This window comes from Corvus cornix, chromosome 3 (genome assembly GCF_000738735.6).
Source record: "Corvus cornix cornix isolate S_Up_H32 chromosome 3, ASM73873v5, whole genome shotgun sequence".
Classification (NCBI taxonomy): Eukaryota; Metazoa; Chordata; class Aves; order Passeriformes; family Corvidae; genus Corvus; species Corvus cornix.
In genome coordinates, this window is record NC_047056.1 from 7,816,266 (window position 1) to 7,835,591 (window position 19,326).

Sequence of the window (19,326 nt, forward strand, 5' to 3'; positions counted from 1 at the left end):
TGAGGCTTGGAACAGCCTGGTCTAGTGGAAGGTGTCTCTGCCCATGGCAGGGGGATTGGAACTAAATGGTTTTTAAGCTTCCTCCCAGCCCACACAATTATTCAGTGATTTTTCAAAATTTTATTTTTCATAGAGCTGCTTCCCTCAGATAATCAAAATGTATCACAATCTGAATGTCTCTGTATCTTCCTTGATTAATCAGTGTTTTCATGGTCCCTCAAATTTCATATTGATTTTGCCAGGAGAAGTCAGGCAGGGATTTTGAAACACCTGCTCAGTCTTGTACTTGACAAATTCCTGCCATATTTGTGTGGGGTCACCTGGGTTTATCCTTTGCATAAGCCAAAAAGACAGGTGGGCGAGCACTGGGAAATCTTGGGGATGTTGGTGCATAAAAAACTTCAGGAGATAACCACACTCACTCTCATGAATTCCCTGGAGAAGCATCTGGGGTCTGATGCACCCACAAAGGGGCCATTTAAGGCACTCGCAGATATGCAGCATTCTCAGTCACAGATGTTTACAGGCATTTTGTTTGTGTCTGCGGGGAGATGACTTTAAACCAGTGAGGAAGAGGTGAAGCTCGTGATACAATGATCCATGGAAAAGTTTCTGCATGAGAAGTAAGGTCTGTTAAAATTATGAGTAACATTTCCATCACTGTAAAGTCATCCATCCCCCAAGCTTGGTAGGACCATAGGTCAGGCATTGGAATAGGGTGCCCAGGGAAGTGGTGGAATCCCCAGCCCTGAAAGTGTTCAGAAGATGAGTGGATGTGGCACTTGAGGACATGGTTTGGTGGTGTATGTAGCAGTGCTGGGTTAACAGTTGGACTTGATCATAGGGGTCTTTTCCTACCTTAACAATTCCATGATTCTGTGACTCTATAGGTAGTGTGCCAGAAGTTGCCAATGAAAATAGCATTGCCGTCACAGCAAGAAGAGAGGAAACTAAATTCCCCATGACACCATTGGCTTGCAGATAAAATTAGAAGGAAAAGTGGCTGAAATTTTCAATGGTAGATACATTTTTATGGACAAAATAAATGTAGTACACTCCAGTGGACTTTAAAACCCCACTTCAGAATTCCACAGGAAAAAGAAGGAGGTTTTTCAGAGGTGGTGAAGGTTTAATCTGTGTTGCTGAAGGGGTACATTATTTCAGTTTAGGAATAAAATGTTTTTGAAATATCTGAGTCCTTACTATACTCTGCTGTCTCATTATAACCACCCAAATGCCTGGATCACTTAGTGACCAGTCACCTGATATCCTGTAGTTCAGTCACAGGATGGGTGCAAAGGCTTTACAGCAGCCACAAAAGTAGAGAAGTAGCATGATGGAATGTAAATAAAAATTGGCTTCTTAGCCAATGGCAGAATAGTAGAATTCTGTCTAAAACAGCAAATCCTTTTTTTTTTCCTTTTCAAATATTGCTAGAGTTTGAATGCAAGCTTCCAGACAAACCTGAGGCAGAAGAGATAAAAATGTTGAGTTATAGTGATAAAATGCATTTTCCTACATTCATATTCTAGTTTGTGTCTGAATACCTAGTATATTTGAACTTTTCACTGTATTTATTTTCTTTCTGCTAGCTAGAGAAACTTTATAACAGTGAGTAAGTCCCCATCATATATTTCATTTTATGAGCAGAAGGAATTCTCTAAAAGTGATGAGAAAAGAATGATGGGGAGGCAGAAGCACACACCACGATGTGGTTTTAACAATCCCAGTTAAAAAGAGCATGAATTGCTAAAAATATTCAGGCAATTATTTTCAAAGCATGTTCCTCCCCCTATATCCTCTGTCCTCTTCTCTAGTGGGTGCCACTATACAGCAGTGAAGTCTACAAAGGTAAGAGCATGCCAGAAGGAAAACAAAAAACCAGGCATGAGGAGTCTGAGAATTAGACATCAATCAGGTACTGTGAGTATTGATTTTTCTCCTTCTTTGGCTTATATTATAGGGATACAAGAGCAAGAGGAAACTTCTGTGGAGCCTATGAAAATTGACCTTGCAAGTCAAGCAGCAGACGTTTCAAATAAGGATGGTATGTTGTTCTATTGTTTTTAATTAATTTTTTAGGGTAATGGCTTTAAACTGAGAAAGGGCATGTTTAGATTAGATATTAGTAAGGAATTGTTCACTATGAGGATAGCAAGGCAGTAGAACAGGTTGCCCAGAGAGCTGTGGATGCCCCATTCCTGGAAGTGTTCAAGGCCAGGCTTGCGAGGGCTTGGAACAACTTGGTCTGGTGGAAGTCTCCTTACCCATGGGAGGGGAGTGTAACTAGATGGTCTTTAAAGTCCTTTCCAAGCAAAACCATTCTATGATTCTGTGTACTGTCCTGAAGTTGATACCTAGCATTGCCTTTCTGGAGTTTGTTTATATGTTTCCTCCTAAAAAAATTGAGTTATATTTATAATCTCTTCAACTGAGTAATTTTGAGAGTTTCTACTGTCTTGTGAGTCTGGCGGAAGTAACTTTCAGCACTGTAGCCCTGCTTTTTGAGTTAATTGGGTTAATGTGTTCAGTTGGTATGTTCCACACTGCCTGCCTTTTAACTAAGTAATATTTTAGACCCAGGGTAGTTTTGGTCTTGATATCAAATTGGCCAAGAGGTTGGGGGTTTAATACTGCACTCAGAAGATATTTCTGAAAATTTCTGTTCTAGGGTCCAGGTCCATCAAGGGGGAAGTGTTTGGCAGTATAACCACTCTGAAGTTGTGGGTTAGTCTCATTCTAGGTCAGCTCTGATTTCCTTTCCTCCTCCTTCAGTGTCCATGTATAGGTCAGTCTGGTAACCGTTCTCTCACTAGAAATTTTACTGTTAATAAAACAACCACAATTTTATTGACCCAACAGCAGTTCCAGCCAGGTTTGTGGACATAATCAACCCAAAATTCCTGACTTGGAAATTACATTCCTCCAACATTGACCTCAGTGAGCTGATGACCTATCTCTGTGGCAAATTCCAGCAAGGGCCGAGTACTAGGAAGCTACTCAAAATCTGCAGTGTGTAACATCCTTGTAAACAAAAAAATAAGTGACCTTCTTGATTTATCCTGTGTGTAAAGAAATAGTGGCAGGAATCAGCATACTGGTGCTTAGGTTTTGGCGAGGCAGACCCTTTATCACTTGTCTTGGTCAGTTCTTGTAGCGTAACAGAGCTACATACAGGGTTTTTTTGGGTTTTACATGAAGGGGCTTTTTTAGTGCCCCAAACAGCAGTGGGTTTGGGACTGGGGGTCCAATCCTCATTTTATACCCATAGACTCCTCTCTGTAGTGAAGGCTATTTTTTAACTCTTTCTTTAACCTCCTCAACATTGCCATAATATAAATTGAAGGCACACTTTTTAACATCTCAAAGACAAACCAATTATATTCTTTTTGCAATTACACGAAGAATCTGATGTTGATTTCCTTTCTCTGATGTCAGATTGTGCTGCAGCATTTGAATTGGTGACTGATTAGATACTGGCCTGTAACAAAGTTTCCAAGCACAGGAAAAGAAAGTGTGCATAATGAATTTTCTTTTTTTAAAAAATACTAGAGATTATGCTATTACTAGTAGAAGTGCAGAATAAAGCCAAAGCAGCCTTCTTGACTCATCCTTTGAACAAACAAACCCAAAAGTCGTAACACATTAAAACATTTGAATTGTGAATCCATGGGATAGTTTGGGCTGCTTAGTGAAAACAAATCCAAATTTACTAAAGGAGTATCTTAAGGGATTTCTGGGCTGGAAAGGAAAGCAATTGCATAGCTGTTTTAACATGTGCCATAGGATAGGACAGCAGGATCAGCTAGTGGTTTCCGAAATGAGGATCTTGATAGGTTTCTCTGTTTCAAATCTTGCTTGTCTTGTAGGGTCTTCTGCATATGACTCATTTTGTACCTTCCTTTTCTTTGAACTTTCTAAGGTATATGAAAGGACAGGAAAAGGGTGTTTGCTTAGGCTGCCAAAAAGTGCTTCACTTGTCAGGCAAATCTTTGTTTCTAGACAGCTTGAGTTGCTATTAGGATTATATTACAGGATGTTTTTCCTTGTGGACATATACTGCATGTTTAAAAAAAAAAAAAAGAGAGGAAGGATCAAACTCATTCCCTTTGACAGTAATTTTTATGTAAATTGCCTATTTCTTTCTCTGGTCTTCTTTCTACCCCAGAAGATCTTATTGCTTCACAGCTGAAAGCACAAGCATATATCACCGCATCCCCCTTGGCAGCCTAGCTCTTGTGGTTTAATTTCATGTACAATGGCACAGCGAAAAGTGCATTAGAGATGCGGAGTTTAGACAGCTTAGGTGGATTTCGATATTGGTTCATCCAGTGGGCAGGTCCATGAAAGTGATAAGTATTTGAGAAATTACTATTATTTGAAACCTGGGCTTGATTCTCCATCAGGAAAACTGTCAGAAGGTGCATCTGTAGCCTGGACAGGGCCGTGTGTACAGACGCATATTTGTCCTGCCTGTTTCCATCAGCCCCCAGAGCAAAGACCCCTGGATATTAAATTTCTTGTACCCAGGAGAGATTTGCTGATTCGTTGTTTTTTTTTTTTTTAATGACGGCAAACCCCACCTTTGGTGATTGGGCTCTTAGATGGCATTTCCCTGACAGCAGCCTTCTTTTTCTTTCTTTTTTTTTCATTATTTTTTCTTTGTCCCTTTCTTTTTCTTTCTTTTTTTTTTTCTTCTTTCTCTTTATACCACCAAAGCTGTAGAGACTACTAAGGCAGTTTTTCGTTTCCAGCTGGTATTAGTCAGATCAAACGTTTCACAATGGGGTGAATCACCTTTTTTATTTCAAGCCTGTGGAAAGATGCATTCTGATTTAAATCAAAACACTAGTATTTTGGTGTCATCTGCTGTCCAGGCCTATGGCATAATATCCTGGGCTAAAGAAATGCACTCACTCTCTTACAGACGACTTTTACTTGGCTCTCCAGGTCTCCCATTTGACTGTCTTCTCCACATAGATGCTGTGCTGTCACTCCTGGCTAGCTGACCTTTCAGCACATAGCTGTCTTGCTAGGATGAGGAATAATGCTGCACTGCCAAAGCACATCCCCCAGGTCAGCAGCAACGGCAGTGCTGTGAGGGATGGGAATTATTTGCTGGGTTATTCCTTCTCCTCTTGGAAGGAACTTTCTTGCTTTTGGGGGAGAAATCCCTGCCTGGTCATCATTTGAGAGCTGATAGTTTTGGCCCCCAACAGCTCAAAATTTAAGAAAAACCAGACAGAGAATGTCGACATCCATCACACAGAGATGTCTATTTCTGGCATAAAAAGCCATCCATGAAGGTGCAGAAGGAGGTGCAGGTAAAACTGAATTTAGGAGACGTGCACCTCTTTGCACTCCAGGTGCTTCTCTGAGTTGTTGGATGATGTAGCATATGATGGGGAGGTGCCACAAGACCACTAAAGTGAATTAGCAGTTTAACACCTCTAAAAACCTTGTTTACTGGGGAGAAGTCCCATTTTGGCTTGTGAGGTGATTGGATGTAGAACACCCAGGGCTAATGATGCCATCCTGACACCACCTCATGCTGGGAGGCAGCAAGGACTGTGAGTCACATCCCCACCATACCTGGTGGCAGTTCTTCCATGTGTTCTTGTGCTATGTGCTTCGCTGCTGTGTTGTTTTCTGGCTAAACAGAGAGAATTTTGTGGGTGGCCTCATAGTGGCATATGTTGGGGTTCACTCAGTGGTCTGCAGAAGCCTATCCTTCAGTCAGACCTTCCTGTCCCTACTAGAGCTCATGCAAAGAGCCAAGCTCGGTCACAAACACACAGGAAGAAGTTCAACTGGGATGCTGACAGAGCCTAATCACAGGTTCCAAGTCCAGATTTATTTTGCAAGAGGTTTCTGTAGAACATGAGTGAAGGCTGACGGTATTTTCAACAAATAACTGCCAGTGAAGCTGTCCAGTATAATGAGGCTGGGAGAGGATGCTGTTGTCAGTATGCAGCAGCCTTCTTTCAGTGATTTTTTTATTAAGCATCCTGTCTTTGCTATGCAAATGTGGTAAAGAACACAAGCTTGCTAAATGTGATGCGCATCAGAGCTCTGTAATCAGGAGAAGATACTCTTCTTATTATTCATCACATACATCCAGGAAGCCATTACAGTATCTGCTCTGCATATGGATGATTTATATGAATAATTTACAAATAATTCATCAAAACTCTAACAGGTACATTGACATGATATTGATTCAGAAAAGAGATCGTACTGCCTGACTGGAAGTAGCATTGTTATTGATTTGGGGTTTTTTTTCCTCCTCTCTCCCATCTTACCTTAATTTCCAAATCTTCTACTCATGTTTGAGGTTTTTTCCTGTCACCCAAGTCAAATGACTTGTAATCTGCAGGTGATACCACGACACAAAGCAAGGGTAAAGAAAGAAAAAAATTGTTTTAATAAAAATGGCTTCATTCAAATTCAGTGCAGAATACTAGATAATAGTCTTAAAACTGCAGGTATTTATGTTTAGCCTCACAACCAATCATACCTGCCATAGTTTAGATGATAGTTTTGACAAATGTCATGGTGAAGTGAGTTTAAGCCTTCTATTTAATATTTTTCGGGGTTTTTTGGGGGTTTTTTTTGTAATTTTAAATGAAAATAAGGTTGGCTTTGTAAGTGGATCCTACACTAACAAACCATTATTGTAGGAGTATAGCAACATCGCCTCTAAATCCTCCCCTAGGTTCCAGCAATTTGCAGTTCAAGAACTTCGGGAAGCAGCATCTCTGTAACTGAGACAGCGTCAAAAGTGTCACAGCTTGACTCCTGCAATTTAGGGACATGGTTTAGTGGCACTTGGTAGTGCTAGGTTTTTGGTTGGACTCAGTGATCTTAAGGGTCTTTTTCCAACCTAAATTATTCTATTTTTCTATGGAAGTGGATCTGTGTTCATCCTATGGCTCAACCCTGAGTCCTACTAGGGACTTTGTCAGAAGGCAGTGTTTGAATCAGAGGGTCAAGATTTGAGTCTGAGGGTCAAGGCCACTTAGTCCAGCAAAACTCTGTATCACTCTTTGGCAATACCTATATCTCTGCCTGTGGCCTACAGAGAGAGATGAAGGTCATTATGACCTTGATCTGGACTCCTTGGTTGGGTGCCAAAGTCAGACTGGATGGATGTGGACCAAAGAGAAAATCTAGAGTCAGAGGCTTGCCTTTCTAGTGATGCTATAGCCTGCATCCTTGCAGGACTGTTTGTCGTGTTGTCCAGGGAACTCCAGATTAGGATGGGTCCTCTAAGAGACCTACTCAATGACTTAAGAGATTTCTTAATGCAATAAATGTCCCTTTTGGTTTAGAGGCAGTTATTACTCCACATGATAAACTTAACGAGTATCATTAATAGAGTCTAATGACCATCTCATTTCTTTTTCAGCTGAAGTGAATAGTCAAGTTGAAAGTATAAACGATCAAATGGAAACAGAGTGGAAAGCTTAAGTAACAGGTAAGATCTTTACAACTATTTTTTCTCCCCTATTTTTCCATACAGTTTCTGTATGAAAACTTGCTTTAAAAACACCTGAATTAAAGTTAAAATTCACCAAACTTAAAAAATAAAAAATAGGAAGTCAGAATACAAAGGATGTCTAATATGGCCCGTATTTCATCATAAAAAGAAAGACTTGATTTGTCAAGCAAATATTACAGCTGCAATCTGCAGCTGTAATGGGTTTAGGTAGCGCATGGTCTTAGATCATCAGAGGGCAAAACAGCACTGAGATAAGGAACAGAAGAATAACTGACCAAACAATTTTTGGCATTGCTTTGGAAAATGACAGGCAATTTATATTGGTTGGAACCAAGCTCAATTCTGTATGAGCTGTGTTCTGGGAACAAAAGGGTCACATGATAAGGAGTTTTTTGCCCTTGGCTCTCCAGTACCTAAAGTCTCTTCAGCAATACCACTGAAAAACAAGGCAAAGTCAGAGAGCTACCTTCTGGAGCTCTGCTGCCTTTTGGAGCTTTTTTTTTGGCTTTACACACTAAATGATAGTGCTGTGGCTGGAGCAGTGGTAGTTGTCGAGGCAGTGTTTTTCATAGGCACAAACAGCATTTCCTCTAGACTAAAATGAATAATGTAGTGGGAAGACAGAAGTCCAAGGCTCTTCGTTAACAAAAAGAAGTAGTAGCCATTTCTCCCTCAGAAGTAGCTTTCAGTGCACACTGCTTCCTTTGGTGTAGGGTTTTTGAGAAATACCAGTATCATCAACAGCAACATGCTATATTTATCCTTGTAATGGGGTTTCATGTAGCACAAGAGCAAGCTATACAGTGGAGGCAGCTGTAACACAGAGTTTTAAAACACAAGGTCTTATTACTGAATTAGTGACTCTTGGTCCTTATCAGCATACAGGTGATGTGCTACTATACTGCTGGAGTGAGAAGTAGCCCTGATGGTGTCCCGTTTAAAAAGTACTGAAGTAAAAATAGGATGCACCCTCAAAATACTAATTAAAGTACAGTGTCCATAACTCTTCCTCCCCCTCCCTTAGCTTCTTGTTCAATCAGAAAAAGAGGAAATAATGAAATCCTTAAGTTAAAAATACATCAATATGTTAATATCCTTCCTCTGTTTAAAGACATTTATTTGAATATTACACTTTTCATGTAGCCCTTAAGAAGTCTGTGTCTCATGCTGCATTTTCCCATAGAAATTATTATCTGTGAATGTTTAGGGCTGGAGTAATTTTTGCTCATGAATTAGCAATCAATTAATAAATCTCTTCACTTCCACTGCAATATGTGGCTTTGCAGGCACCTTTCTGATGCAAAGGGGCCGGATCCTGGGCACACCATGTCTTGCTCAGCAGTTCAATGGCATGCACAGGATTAGAAGCAGTCATCAAATTCATTGCAACTCTCTGTCAAAGTCATCCTAACTCCATTGCTACTGTTTTAATTACTAAGAGCAATCCCCAGGGGGGATTGATCAGCCTGTTAAGCTTCAGAGAATATCACATGGATCTTTTTGGAGTCAAGGAGGTCCATGCACTTGCTATTTTTTGTACTTTAATGTGTTGTTTGTATCACCAAAGTACCTGCCAGAGCTGGGGGTCTCTGGTATCAAGCTGGTGCTTGATGGTGCTATGGAAAACCAAGACACCCTGATAAGCACAGATAATTTGCTCACCCAATATTAGCTGTTATATATAAGCTGTGTCACACACACACATTGGACAAAAAAAAGAAACTGTAGGCATCTGTTGCTGGAAACATGAGACCTGGGTTCTGTGCAGACATTTGAAAATTTTACTGTTTTTTTCCACTTTTCTCTCCACTGCTGTAGTGAAGGAAGGATGCAGGAGAGGAGAGACCCAAGGAAACCCTACGGGAAGGCACTGACATCCTACAGCATCATTCTTGGCCGAAAAGAGCACACAGAGAAGATCAGTGGGTTGGGAGGGGGGTAGCTTTTGAGGGAATGAGTCTTTGCTTTAATTTCTCTTTGTTCTTCGTTCCATTTCGTTCTGTAAGCCTGTTGGAAAGAATCATAACTTCCCAGGTGTAATGATGTTTTGCAATTAACCCTGCATTTACAACAGTTTCTTCTGAAATGTGAGTCCCTCGCTTATACTGGGTCTCTTTTCCTCCTGCATCATACCATCAGTAGCCTCTTTCCGGGCCCACCCCTTTTCTAGCATCATTATCTTCTTTCCCATGATCAGCCTATGCTGTGCCATGTCCTTACATGTGAATAACACATGCGGCCTCAAACAGCCAGCACCCCAAATCCAACTTCCTTTTTCCAGTTAGTTCTGCACATCTCAAAACCAGTGCTGTAAGTATGACCTTTGGGTACAGGTAGGCAACAGACATTTCCTCTATGCTGGAAAGACTGTGCATTCGAGGCATCTTTAAATACAGCTCCTGGCTTTAATAGCTTCACACAGCAGCTTTTGTGAACCCTCATTACATTTTCCACTGCATATGCATGAATTTTTATTTTTTTTAAAAAGCAATTAACAGTTATTTGAATGTCTCTCCATATGTCACTTGTTCTGCCAGCAAATGCTGCACTGAAATTTGTAGAAAAGGAGCAAAAGGTTTCCATGTACATTTCCCAAAAGTGCTGTAACCAAAACAGACAGAAAATACACTGGATGGAAGAGCACACAACCTGTGTCCATAGTGGGATGTGCTACAAATTGTATTTTAAAGAGCTGCTAAGAATAATTTGATCATTTTAAGCAAAGTAATTGATTCTAATTTGATCATTTTAGGAAAAATAATTGATTATGGTTTTTTCTTTCACCCCAAATACTCCTGAATCATAGAATAGATATTTAATATTTGGCCAGAAAAAGAAAGTTTAAAAAAAGGTAGACATATCTCTATCCTTCTGTAATCTGGGTTCACCCCAGGTAGAGTAGTTTCGATGATAAATCCTGTGCTGGAGTAAAAGGAAGTCAAGGGGGACCCAAGCATACCTAACATGGGCTACAACAGTCAGTGCTTGTTAATTCAAAAGGGTGTCAAGGAGAAACAAGGATTAGAAAGGAAAACAGGAAAAGCATCAGATTACACACATAGAGTACAGCCCCTAGAAAGGGAGCCCCCCACACACACTCCCCTTCTCTGTGGGATTCCAGCATGTTTGCTTGAGGTGGGATCAGAAGCGTATTTCTGTGTGCTGCCTCCTGTGGTATATTCACCCAAGTGTGACTAGTGCCAGAGAGGCTCTCAAGGAGCTTCTTCATCACCTGGAGTGGATGCACAACTCCAAATTGGATTGATTGTAGGAGTAAATGAGTTAATTTAAGTCTATGTATCAGTTTGAGAATTTTGCTAACATTACCTATAGTTGATAACTACAGTTCCTCTGGCTCTTTTTCTCTCCAAATACCCTTGAAAGGACTCCTTGTTCCCTTTGAGGTGCCTCTGATGCTTTCCTTTCCCATCCTTGGGGTCATGCTTGACAGAACATGTCTTTTGGGATGTGAACTTTTCTGCATGGTCCCTTGTGTTTCTGTGTATTTTCCATACTGGGTTATTATGATTGAAACAGGCCTGTCATAATAGGTAGGTCAGGAGTAGATAAATACATCAGGAGGATGGTATAACTGTGATAACTTCAACAGACTATCCAGTCCCCTGAATGTACTGCTGTACCTGTTTTGATCGTGCTTCCCCATGGGCAACATTAACATTAGCCATGAATCAGATGTCCCTCTTTTTTCAGCAACTTCGGTTTTAGCAAGGGAGCCAAAGGGACAGCCCCACAGGAGGCTGGATGCTGAAGTGTGATCATTCAGAAGGAGATAAAGATTCCTTAAATGTCTTGTGAAGACTGACTAGCAGTTAAAGAAAAAAATTAGCTGCAAAGATGCATCATATTAGGCACCCTCTAGCCCCTGACAGTAATTTCATTTTGCTTTTTATTTAACCTTGGTAGACAATAGTGAGTCTTCGAAACAACCATTTGCCCAATGATGTGTCAGCAAGGCATGAATTCCAGAAAGTGTAAAGCAAGGAAACCTATGACTAGATTAAGTCCTTACTGTACTATTTCCAGCCTTGTTTATATCTGTGTTCCTTTGGCTTGGTTTTGGTTTGAGTTGTTGGCATTTTTCACTACTCATAAAGTGAGTATACTTTGGCAGCATGAGTTCTCAGCTGTGTTAATAATAGTCCATGCAGTCAGTCTCTGATGTTCTTCTGGAGATGCAGAAAAGTAACAAGCTGGTTTTGTAGAAGAGCAAGCATTAGATGGAGAATCACTGGTATTTATGTCAAGGATTTTGGTTTAAACTCAAAATGTATTCACAGAAGGTGGCATAAAGGAAGTAGCAGCCCTTGGGTGCTGATGTTTGCATTCAGCGTAAGAGGCTCTGCTTGATTGTTGTTTCTCCTGTGTCTGAAAGTGCTCACCCCTACCATTAGGCATGATATTCCTCAGGCTGGTGACTGCTCCCATGATGACATCCAAAGGTAATACTTAGACATAGTCTGTAATAATGGGTCACTGCAGCTAATTGTCACTCTTTCTATAAAGCACTGAGAAAGCCTCTCTTTGAATTAACACTGTTCTGCTTTAGGACTTGAATGAAATTGTATTTAAAAAAAATAAGAGTTTTCTCTATATGCAGTGCATGCTGGCTTTGCTTTTAAAATTACAAAATTTAACAGAGTATGTGGATCTATTTTCTCGAGGAATAGGGATTTTTATCATATTATTCATCCAGGATTTGCCTTACCCTGACATTTGTGATATAAGTTTTAAAAAAGTGTAAAAATCTAAAAAGGTAATTTTCTTGACCAAAAAATATGTTTTTACTTCAATGCAAAGAAATGTAGAATGTTGCTTGCAAAATGTCTTCTAATAGATGGTCTAGCAGTTATATGGGTTAACATAGGCCTTTTTTGTTACTTTGTCATTTACATGATGAACCCATCTGAGTCTCATTACTTTCCTTGTAACTTAAAGAACTGATGCCTTCATACTACCTTGTTAAAGCAAAGTGTTAATAAAGCTTGTCCTGAAGACAAGGCAATGCCACTCCCGTGTTTATTACCTCCTCACCAAGTCAATGGTGCAGAGGTCATTTTGGTTGTCCATGAAGGACATTTAAGTTTGGATGTGCCATCCGCAACACCTACAGCTAGATCCTCACTAAAATTTGTCATTTGGTGGATTCTTGTAAGAACCAGATACCTCCTGGCAGGGGGGATTTTTAGAAGATTTTGAAGCTCAAAGGGGAAAAAGTGTCTTGGCTGGTCCCATTGCTGCACAAGAGATGTTACAAAAAGTGTCCTGTTGCACTAAATCCCAGCATCTGTTATCTGTCAAAGAATGTTCCATATATATGGAGTATAATACTCCACAGGTATAATAGAGAATTATGTATGCTAGATGTTATCAGTCCTTTCTACCATCACTTATTTAAAAAATGGGTAGGTAGAGGATACTTCAAAAATCGCAAAAGTAGCTTTTTTTCTTCCCATGAGACTGACATAGCTGAACTGTGTGTACTGACCCAGCCTTACTCTTCTCATCCAAGGCTTTAAGTGAGGGAGTTGGCTGTGTGGGTTCAACACTCTGCAAGAAATGGCTTCGTTCTCTGGAATCTCTCCTTGCATGCAACCCTTGGACTGCCAAGTGGAAGAGGACAAGGTATAGGAGATGCATGGCAGTAGGGAATGTCTGCCTTTTTGCTGGATGCAGGCCCCAAATGTATATATGGTCTGAGCTAACCTGAGAGAGATAAATACCAGCAATAGCTGTGATTCTCACTGGCTTCAGCTGTTTTCACTTTATCTCCAGAACTGTACAGCAGTGGAGGTACCTACTTTACCCACGCTGTAGCCTTTTTCTGCTGCAACAGTGTGTGTGTTTAAAGGGAGAACAAATAAATTGCCTTCTTAGCTAGGAGAAAGTACTGTCCATCCCACTCTTCTTGACTGGCACAACTTCCAGTCCTCCGTGCCTTTGGAGTATGAAGAAGAGCATGTGTTTGAAGTGGCACAGATCCTCACAGAGATGGATGTTTTTCCAAATGATGTGGACTAGGAGAGTCATCTTGACAGATTTCTAAACAAGCACTGAAAGGGAAGGTGTTAAAGTGGGGATTTGTGCCTGGGAAAGTGTTTTGTGGAGCTGATTACATTAGATGTCAATCTACATCTACAGAAACAGAGGCCCAATTACCAATTTCCCTAATCCGCTTCTCAGAGTCTCCAAGAGAAATTGGGTTACCTTTCAGGATTTCCATGTGAATCTCCTCAGAGGGTTACATGTATGCTTTAAATTGGCTTTAATTCCTCTTCCTAGCCCCCTCACACAGCAGCTTCTGAAGGGGTCATTATGACCTTGGTCTATTTGTAAGGTAAAAACTCTGCTTTGGGATTTTAATTAGTCTTGGGGTTGGGCTTTTTTTCTCTTTTTTTACTGAAGTAAAAGTGTCCAGAGACATTTAAATACCCTAATTTCTCATTCCACTAGAATTATCAGCAGCTCCTTAAAGTAAATGTCAAATCACTATTAATTGTTTCAAAATTCACTGATAAAATATTTATCATAATGAATTCCTTCAGGGAAAAAAAAAAAGAAAACCAAAAAGATTACTGATGACAACACAGATGTTGGAGGAGGTACTCGGGGAGGCTGCTCCATCTGGTGGCAGCTCAGGGCTCATGGTTTGGGAGTGTACCTCTATTTACATTACACAGGTGACATTTTCCTCCAGTTGAACCCTGTTGAGCATCATCCACTCCTTGGTAGAAGAATGTAAGTCCATGTGCTTGGTTGATGTTGGAAAACATGGTTGGCATTTGCCACTAGACACACTTCACCTATTAAAAATAGTCACCAAGATCTTCCTGGTTTTCCCCAGGAAGAAATGGAACAAGCTTTTATAAACAATTTCCAGTGCAAGTCTGTAGCAGTGCTGCCACTGGCTGCTGCAGATGCCAGGGAGCCTCTTTGGTCTGTGCTCTGTACTTCCCAGTCCTACTTATTTCATAGCAGTTTCCAAGCACCTGCTTGGTAGAAGTGTCCTTCTGGATGGGAAATGTAAGCCTAAATTATAAGATTTTAATATATTTTTAAACTATATCCCAACAGCAAGTCAGGAAATTAGTTTTGAAATAAAAGCAGAAACAGAAAAGGAGAGATCAAATCACAAGACAGTTGAAACAAGCAGCAGAGACCCACAAATCCAGAAGCACACAAATGGGCACCATGAAATTAAAAATCCCTTCTCTGTGCAGTGACTCACAGCACATCCACACCAGAGCAGGGTGTGTTTATTTTTTTCACAGAAAAGTGAAATGAGAGGCCAGGTGCTGAGGAGACACTGCTTACCTCTTTCCCTCAGCCAAAACAATTTTTATGCAGTATATAATCTGTATTTACTATAAACTATATATAGCAGATGATGGGTAGTTAATGTGTTTCAGACCATATAGTGTATATTATTATATACTGTACGTGTACTATACCTAATTTAATTAGATAAAATGTGTGCTCTTTAGAAAATGCATTAGATCAAACTTGGGTTTATATAATCCCTAAACACATGTAAAAGCTGTAACAAAGTCAATATTTGCATACAAAGTATTTTGTATTACATAAACTAAACCATCTAGATATCATCTAACACGGAGATAATACATACCAGCAGTCTACTACAAATACTGTGGTTTAGACCACATATTATAGATAACATATAAACTATATAATATTTAATATTCAATATAAATATAGCTACATATACACTAACACAATAGTGGTACTTTATATAGGATAAATGTAACTTGGGATATAGCTGCACACAACAGAACACTCTATATTATGTAGTATATAATCCCTATGCTATAATATTCCATTGTATACTACTCCTTTATATCATATATTGTATTTGTGTCATACCATATAGGAATTATGTCATACTACACTGTTTGTCTAGTAAATGTCACTAGCAAGATACATTACACAATGAAACATAATATAATAAATCTTACACTACACATAGTACTTACTGTAAACACAACACATATGTTTATATTACATGATGCATTATACAGTAATTAAGTTTTAGTATAGACTGTATTTTATATCTTGTATATATCTATTGGACATTATGTCATTGTAGTGGTTTTTTGGCAGTATATCCATTTAGTGAAATTGAACAAAATTCATTTTTGTTCCTATTATGTAGGATCTATCATGTCCCAAAGACAACTCCAAGAATAGCTATATATGCAATCCACATGTATAACATAGAATACGTAATAATGTACACTAGATGTTATTGAGGAACTTTATATCAGAACAATATTATGATGTGGGGGCAGGAGTCAGAGAACAGGACTCTGTGGTGAAGTTGATTTCTACCATGAGCTAAAAACAGAAACTGTATTTTTAAAGACCATGATAACAAGAAGCACTTCTGAGTGTTGTTTAGTTGCTGTTTCTAGTCAAGCCTAGTAAAAACTGTAAAATAGAAAAAGTAGAGTTTAATTTCAGAAAAAATAATAAAGGCTGCAGTCCCCTCTGCTTTTACCCTGCCATACAGTGGAAGGCTGACAAAACTTGTGATAAAGATAAAACATTCTGACAGACCTACAAACTTGTTTCTTTTCCTGATGCAAAGGGGGCCCTGGATCATGTTTTGGTTCATTTTTTCCACTTGACTATATTAATACACAATGGGATGTGGGGAAAACTAACGTTTTTTAGCCCAGTGAGCACAGCAGCAGCTCTGGAGCTTGAGCTAGCCACCCACTAATCCTATGTCAGAGCCAAAGGCTCTGAAAGAACAGCCATTGTCCAAAGTTCAGGCCAACTTTTCAGCAGGATGCTGGAGAATTGGAGGGGGAGGAAGATGGGGATATAGCTGTGTGCTTGGGAAGAGGAGGCAATGATAGACAGTGGCAGACAGAGACTTTGATCCAGCTGTGGAGAGCACGTGGCAGCCCCAGCAGTGTGACCCCAAAGAGAAAACACAATTTTAAAACCCAAACAAACAAAACCAAAAATAAGCAAAAACAAATAAACAAAACCCAAACATTTAAAAAAAAAAAACCAAAACCACAACACAAAACTACTTTTATTTAGCCAAAAAGAGATATGGAGCTGTGAGCAATGAAAATGCCTCCTGCTGTTTTAGCCTTGCTGTGGATGGAGAGAATAGGACGGAGATAAAGCATTGCCTCCTTTGCTTCAGCAGAATTACCCAATTCATGAGTCTTTTTTTTTTTCTACTGGCAGAGACAACCTGCTAGACCTTCCCTGCAATGACTGGCTTTGTATGTCAAGCAATGGAAACTACTTCTGCTAAAACTCTGACTTGCATTGCTGAACCTCGAGGAAAAGACTTAAAGATGGGTTATGCTTTTGGGCTTGGTGCCTTCCCAAAAATGTCTAAAAGAATAATAGTGCCATAGGAAAGCAGAAGCTCCCCTGGGGAGTTAGGAAGGGGTTGTAGGCAGCAAATGCCTGTTTTGGTCTACCACTGCTACAGAGCACACCCCTCTTAAGCCCCCTATCCCCAGGGACCTACTCAGAAGAGATGATGTCCCAAAGACATCTGCAAATCCTGGGCTGCCTCTGTGATGCTGGGCTGCCATGATCCTCTGGTCCTCATTGTGAGCCTGAGCTTCTGGTAGCTGGCACCTTATTCAAGCCAATATGAAAAGAGAAGCCTATCTCGCAGACACTCCGTCAACACAACCCAATACTCACTGTCTACAATCAGCTTAAACTAAAACCAGCCTTAAACAAAGCACTTGTTTCAGTTAAGGTGCAGCACCTGTTATGATCCAGTCCTAAGGTTCTTAGAAATGCCTCTGCCCAAATTAAGGTGCAAACGAGACCATATGCCAGTGACAATAGTAAGGGTTTTATTTGATGGTAAATATGAGAGAGAGAGAGAGAGAGAGAAAGAAAGGAAGAAAGAAGTAGAAAATAGGTGGGGGGACAGAAAGATTGACAGGGACAGAATAAGGAAAATATCACCACTCCATGGATCCCAACGATGTTCAATGATCCTATCCAGCTGGTCTCTTGGTGGTGAAGGTTCCCCCAAAAGGCACAGAGTCCAATGGGTGTATATGCTCAGACTAGGTAGGCATGTCTGGCCATGTCCCCCTGGGGTGCGGGCCAGTCTCTCACAGCAGACTCTGGGTCTGTTGCATCACGTGCAGTCCTGTGGGGCCAAGCCTCTCACGTGAAAGTGCCGTGGATGTGGCCTGTGGGGTTGGGGGTTCCACATCTGGGCCAGTTTGTGTAACAGAGGATGGGTCTTTATTGCCTCTCACCAGAGGTTGCACCATGCACCCAAAACCTCCTCCTCCCCCCTCATTTGGGGGGAGTCTGTGTAAACCTGGCTTATGTGAGCTGTGCTCTTCCCCCACCCCAAACTCAGCTGGGGATAGTTGCAGCTGGTGGCTTTGGCCTTTTGTGGATGCACACCTTTCCCTCAGCCTGAAATGATTGAACAATGTGTTTCCCTCTATCTAACCAACAGTTTGACTTCCAGTTCAAAATCCCACTCTTGGAGGCTTCTTCAGTTGTAGCTTCTTTATAATGAGTAGAACTTTATATCAATGCTTGAGACATGAACTATTTTCAGTCTCTGACAGCACCTCATACCAAAGAAAGACCCAATTGTATTATTTGATTTACCTCGTTCTGCTTTTACAACCTGTCTGTAATGTAGAGCATGAAAAATCCAGGAAACTTAAGAGGGGTCAGGAGCAACCCTTGGTTCTGGTAAACCATAAACAAAGATGGCTGAAGTACTGTCAATCATTAAACAAACCACCCAAAGACACCCTTGCTATGAACAGGCCAAGCAGAAGCAGGATGTGTCCTTGGCAGCTGTGGAAAGGTACATCTTCATACAAAACTATAGAAAGCAAAGAGATGCAGGGATCTGCAGCCCTAATATTAAACAAAGGGAGACAGAGTAGGGAAAGCAACATACACAACACAGGACATCAGTGAGCACCAGTTCTAGTGATTCAGGCCAGCATCACTCCCTCACATGAGCCTCAACACAGGAGAGCTAAGAGAGGAGCAGCAAAAAGAACAGTCCCAAAACCTGGATAAAATTACATCATTGCACACATCAACTCTGGGCCTGGTAAGGGAGAAGACTGAGATGCCTGCATCCAGCAGAGGCAGTGATAGGATGGAAGAACCCAAGAGAGACAAGGGCAGGATCTCAGAAAGTCAGGAGATGTTTCTTCTCTCCCACACTTCTTACACAGAAAAAGCCAAACAAGCATGTAGTATATGACTGTATCCCTTTATACACCTTATCTCCACATAAATAACCAAAATTTGAAGCTATTTATGCTAAATCCTGTTAAATTGTTTTCCTCACTGCTTCTGCAGAGCAGTCAGTGCCACAGGCTCAGTTGCCTGTCAAGAGGATGCATTTTCCCTTGTTGCATTTAGCACCTTCCCACTTGTTGGGCATCTGCACCTTGGGCCATATTCATCATTGTTGGTAAGGGAGCATGACTTAAAAATTTCTTGTTTCTCCTTTGGGGTAAAGCATCTTACAGTCTGCAAGCATGAGAAGAGAAGGGCAAACAAATACAGATCATAGAAACAAAGAGAGTGGCTGGAAATTACAGTCAATCTTTTGAATTAGCACAGGTTATGCTGGGTACAAAATAGAGCTGTTGTCTGTCAAGGAGATCTACCAAATGTCCTTGACTAATAAATAAATAAATAGCAGTGAGAGGGACCAATATATATGCCTCAACATACGTCACAAATGAGGTGAAGAAAATTCCTATTAAAAAAAAAAAACCAAACTGTCGCCCTGTGTCCAGAGAGGCTTC

The 19,326-nt window shown here is 40.5% G+C and overlaps 1 protein-coding gene across 1 annotated transcript in view; it reads left to right on the forward strand.

Annotated features, from left to right (window-relative positions):
• Positions 1 to 12,524, forward strand: part of MACROD2 (mono-ADP ribosylhydrolase 2) — an 893,899-nt gene extending 881,375 nt beyond the window's left edge. The window contains exons 17-19 of the mRNA XM_039569268.1: positions 1,964 to 2,047; positions 7,409 to 7,477; positions 9,320 to 12,524. Coding sequence (XP_039425202.1) covers positions 1,964 to 2,047; positions 7,409 to 7,470 — 146 coding nt within the window. The 3' untranslated portion in view covers positions 7,471 to 7,477; positions 9,320 to 12,524. The remainder of the gene's footprint in view (positions 1 to 1,963; positions 2,048 to 7,408; positions 7,478 to 9,319) is intronic.
• The last annotated feature ends 6,802 nt before the right edge of the window (positions 12,525 to 19,326 follow it).